General features: G+C 32.2%; 1 protein-coding gene across 1 annotated transcript; it reads left to right on the top strand.

The window, feature by feature from the left end:
* Positions 1–914: 914 nt before the first annotated feature.
* Positions 915–2,088, top strand: LOC132622534 (uncharacterized). Its single transcript, XM_060337141.1, has 2 exons — positions 915–1,413; positions 1,901–2,088. The coding sequence occupies exons 1-2, from the start codon at positions 1,102–1,104 to the stop codon at positions 1,928–1,930; spliced, it is 342 nt and encodes a 113-aa protein (XP_060193124.1). The 5' UTR covers positions 915–1,101; the 3' UTR covers positions 1,931–2,088.
* Positions 2,089–3,478: the final 1,390 nt, after the last annotated feature.

Here is a 3,478-nt window from a genome sequence, read left to right as displayed (position 1 = left end):
AAAGCGTCAATAATACACAAAAAATAAGTCTAGGGGTGTCATAGGACCCCCACAAAGTTTAAGTGTGTTATGACAACTTTGGCCATAGTTTGAGTGTGTTTTGAACATTTTTCCGAACACCTTATAAGTAGCTTCTTCTTTTTGCAGCTACCAATGTGCTACTTTGTTCGCACATCCAAATAAGTTGAAGTTCATTATAAATAGATTACTTTCGTTTGATTGAAATACAGAGTATATCAGAATTATTAAAGAAGCATCACAAAGAATTGAAATCTTGAAGAAGAGGAATTGATTGAAGTAATGTGCTTATGTAAACTATTACACTAGCATGCTTATTATCATAAATTTTAATTCTTCTAAACTATATCAAATTAAATAAATTGAACTCGAGGAATATTAGTTTTAAATTTTTTGGGAGGGGAAGAAGAATGAGGACCACCACTCTCGTATATGTAAGGCATTAATTATTACTTGTCATAGGAAATTAAGATACCAGGATTTGACACCGAGAAAGAAAAAAGAAAGAACTTCTCCACCAAGAAGAAAACGTGACATATATTGGAATCATTAAACTTTCCAAAACTTAAGATTAGAAAAACTTAGCAAAATAATGAGTTCATGCATGTATAATGTAACCCCCACTCACCAACCCCTACAAGGCCATATACCATTTGCTTTTTTTATCTTTTTTTTAAATAATTGGGTATCAGGGTCAGCTTGTGCGCATCTCAATTAATTTTATAAGATACTGAATAATTTTATCCACTAAGACTTTAACAAATATAAAGAAATGATCTAACCTTTTTTTGTCTATTGAAACCTCATATATAATTTTCTCAACTCATTTCATTAACAACTGTGTATGTGGGTGCAACTATATACCATATTGATATCGTAACACCAAATATAAGCCTCAATTTATAACGATGCTACCCACGTCCGCTTTCTTTTTTCCCCTCTCCATTATTGCATACATCCATACACGTCCTTATCTTGCATTAATTTTTATATCCTTCTCTAAAATCTAGTCTGCTTTTATGTACCCCCTCACTTTTTGCTTCTTTCTTTGAGGGTACTTCTTAAAAAAATTAAGTAAAAGAAATGTCCACCATGTCTGAAATCTCATTATCTTCCTCTTCACCATGTTCATGGCAAGATGATGAAGCTTCAATTTCTTCTCCATTGAAAATTCAATTGGTTTCTAAGTCAGTGTCAGAGAGACTGCTCTCAAAATTTTCTGATTTAACAGAGTTTGATTTTGATTACTCTAAAAGTGGCTTGTGGTCTCCTCCATTTGAAAGAAGCCACGTGTTCTTGAGCTCACCAGCTGGGCAAATTCTTTCACGTAGAGAAATGGCTGCTAAATTGAATAAAGTCTTGAAAAGACATCAGAGAAGAAGACGTTGCTTCAATGTATGAATTTTTCTTCTCTTCACTACTTTATTGTTTATATGTCTTTTTCTTAAGAATAATGAAAAAAAAATAAAAACTTTTAATTGTTTCTCTATTAATTTATGGAAGGGAAAACGTCAAATAAAGTAACCTTCAGCTTCAGTTTATGTAAAGAGTAAAATTGACCTATTTCAAATAGTCTCCTTCTGTCTCAATTTACGTGTCATAATTTTTTTTTGGTTTGTCCCAAAAACAATATCACGAAATAATTTAACTTTATGAGATAATTTACAGTCACACATTTATGTAATTAAGACTTGTTTTGGACCACAAATTTCAGAAGTCTTTCTTTCGTTCTTAAACTTCGTGCCTAGTCAAATGATGCCACATAAATTGCGATTGAGGAAGTATAAGGGAAAAATGGTGTTTCAATTGAGTTTTTCTCTTCCTATATCTTCTTAGAATTTTGATGACCTTTTTATTTTCTTGGTTGATTTTCTATATGCAGGCATGTTTATGTTCTCCAAAAAGATTCTGATGTCTCAAGCCATAAGAAGTAGTCTTGCAAGATGTTCGATTTATTGAGAGAAAATGCAGGAAAGATCTTTAATGTCTAACTATTATCCCGTTCAAAATGTACATGTTTTTATGTAATTATTAATTATAATATAAAGGAATGGATAATTGTCTGGTGTCGTTGCTTGATTTGTTTTTGTATTTTGTTGGAAATTGGAGTTATGATGCTCCATGCATAAAGCTTTAAAGAGAACAAAAAGTAAGCCCAAAGAAGTGGGGATATTTAAGGGCTCGTTTGGTTAGAAAACAAGTTATCCCGGGATAACTAATCCTGGAATTAGTTATCTCGGGATTATTATTCCACCCTAAATGTGGAAAAAAAAACACTATAATCCCGGGATAACTAATCTCGGAATTAGTTATCCCGAATTTTTATTCCAACCAAACGTGGGATAAGGCGGCACTAAATTTTTATACCAGGACTTTTTTACTTATCCATCATACCAAACGAGCTTAGAGTTTAGACTACTTTCAACAGAACTGTTCCATTAGTACGTGTGATTTGTGAACAACTTTTCACCCCCTAAATTTTCACCCAATATACATGTAGCAGGTACTCCCAAAATAGGTAAAAACTTATCCATATATGATGCTTACACCAAATCAGTAGATGCATGACATGTGTTCAGATTTAAATTACTACTATTACTTAATCATGATTAATTAATATCCTTTCTTACTTCATTTAATCACTTGACCATGGTGAATTATTATGATTTGAAGTAAACATCAAGCACGAATAAATATTTAAAATAGTCGAAGCACATCACACATACAAAAAAGATCCCCAAACTTGTGTGAACATAAAAACCAACCCCTCCTCGTCCTATCCCTGCTAAAAAGTTTATAAAAAAGAAAAACAAAACCTCTGTTTGGAGCCAACATGAAGGGGCATTTAAAATTTAAGCTTACGATAAATCCACATGCAATTTCAAGAAGTAACAAAAAAGCAATTAATAGAGCATAATGTTCTGGACTTCTAAATGCCTTTTCCACCAATGGACAAATGAAATAAGTGCTGCTGTACTTCATATAACTCTAAGATCAGGATTCATATCTTCTTAGCACATTTCCAAAAATTTGCAGATACAACTCTTCTGTATTTGTCGTGTATATATATTTACTAAAAGACTTAAAATTGAAAAGATCAGAAAATCTTTATTGTGCCAGTGGCTGTCATGTCTTGATGAAATTAAATAAGGTAACTAGTGTTACTACTATGCAATCATTAATCTCTCGCCAAAAGTACACATGTTTTCAATTATTGTTTCTTAGCCACTTGTATCATCGTGTTCTAATTTTCAACTCAAGCTTGTTTTTTTTCCTACTCATATAAGGTCTTAATTGACAACTCATACTCGTGGGGCAACATATGCATGTGAAAACTGAATCAACTTTTGAATTATTATTTTTCCCCTTCAAAACTGTGGTGTCCAGTTTACCTGTTACTATTACTTCTATTCAGATTTGAAACTTGTTTTCCAAGCTTATCACTCAAATTACTCACTCC

This window comes from Lycium barbarum, chromosome 12 (assembly GCF_019175385.1).
Source record: "Lycium barbarum isolate Lr01 chromosome 12, ASM1917538v2, whole genome shotgun sequence".
NCBI lineage: Eukaryota > Viridiplantae > Streptophyta > Magnoliopsida > Solanales > Solanaceae > Lycium > Lycium barbarum.
This window is presented reverse-complemented; position numbering and strand designations above follow the sequence as displayed.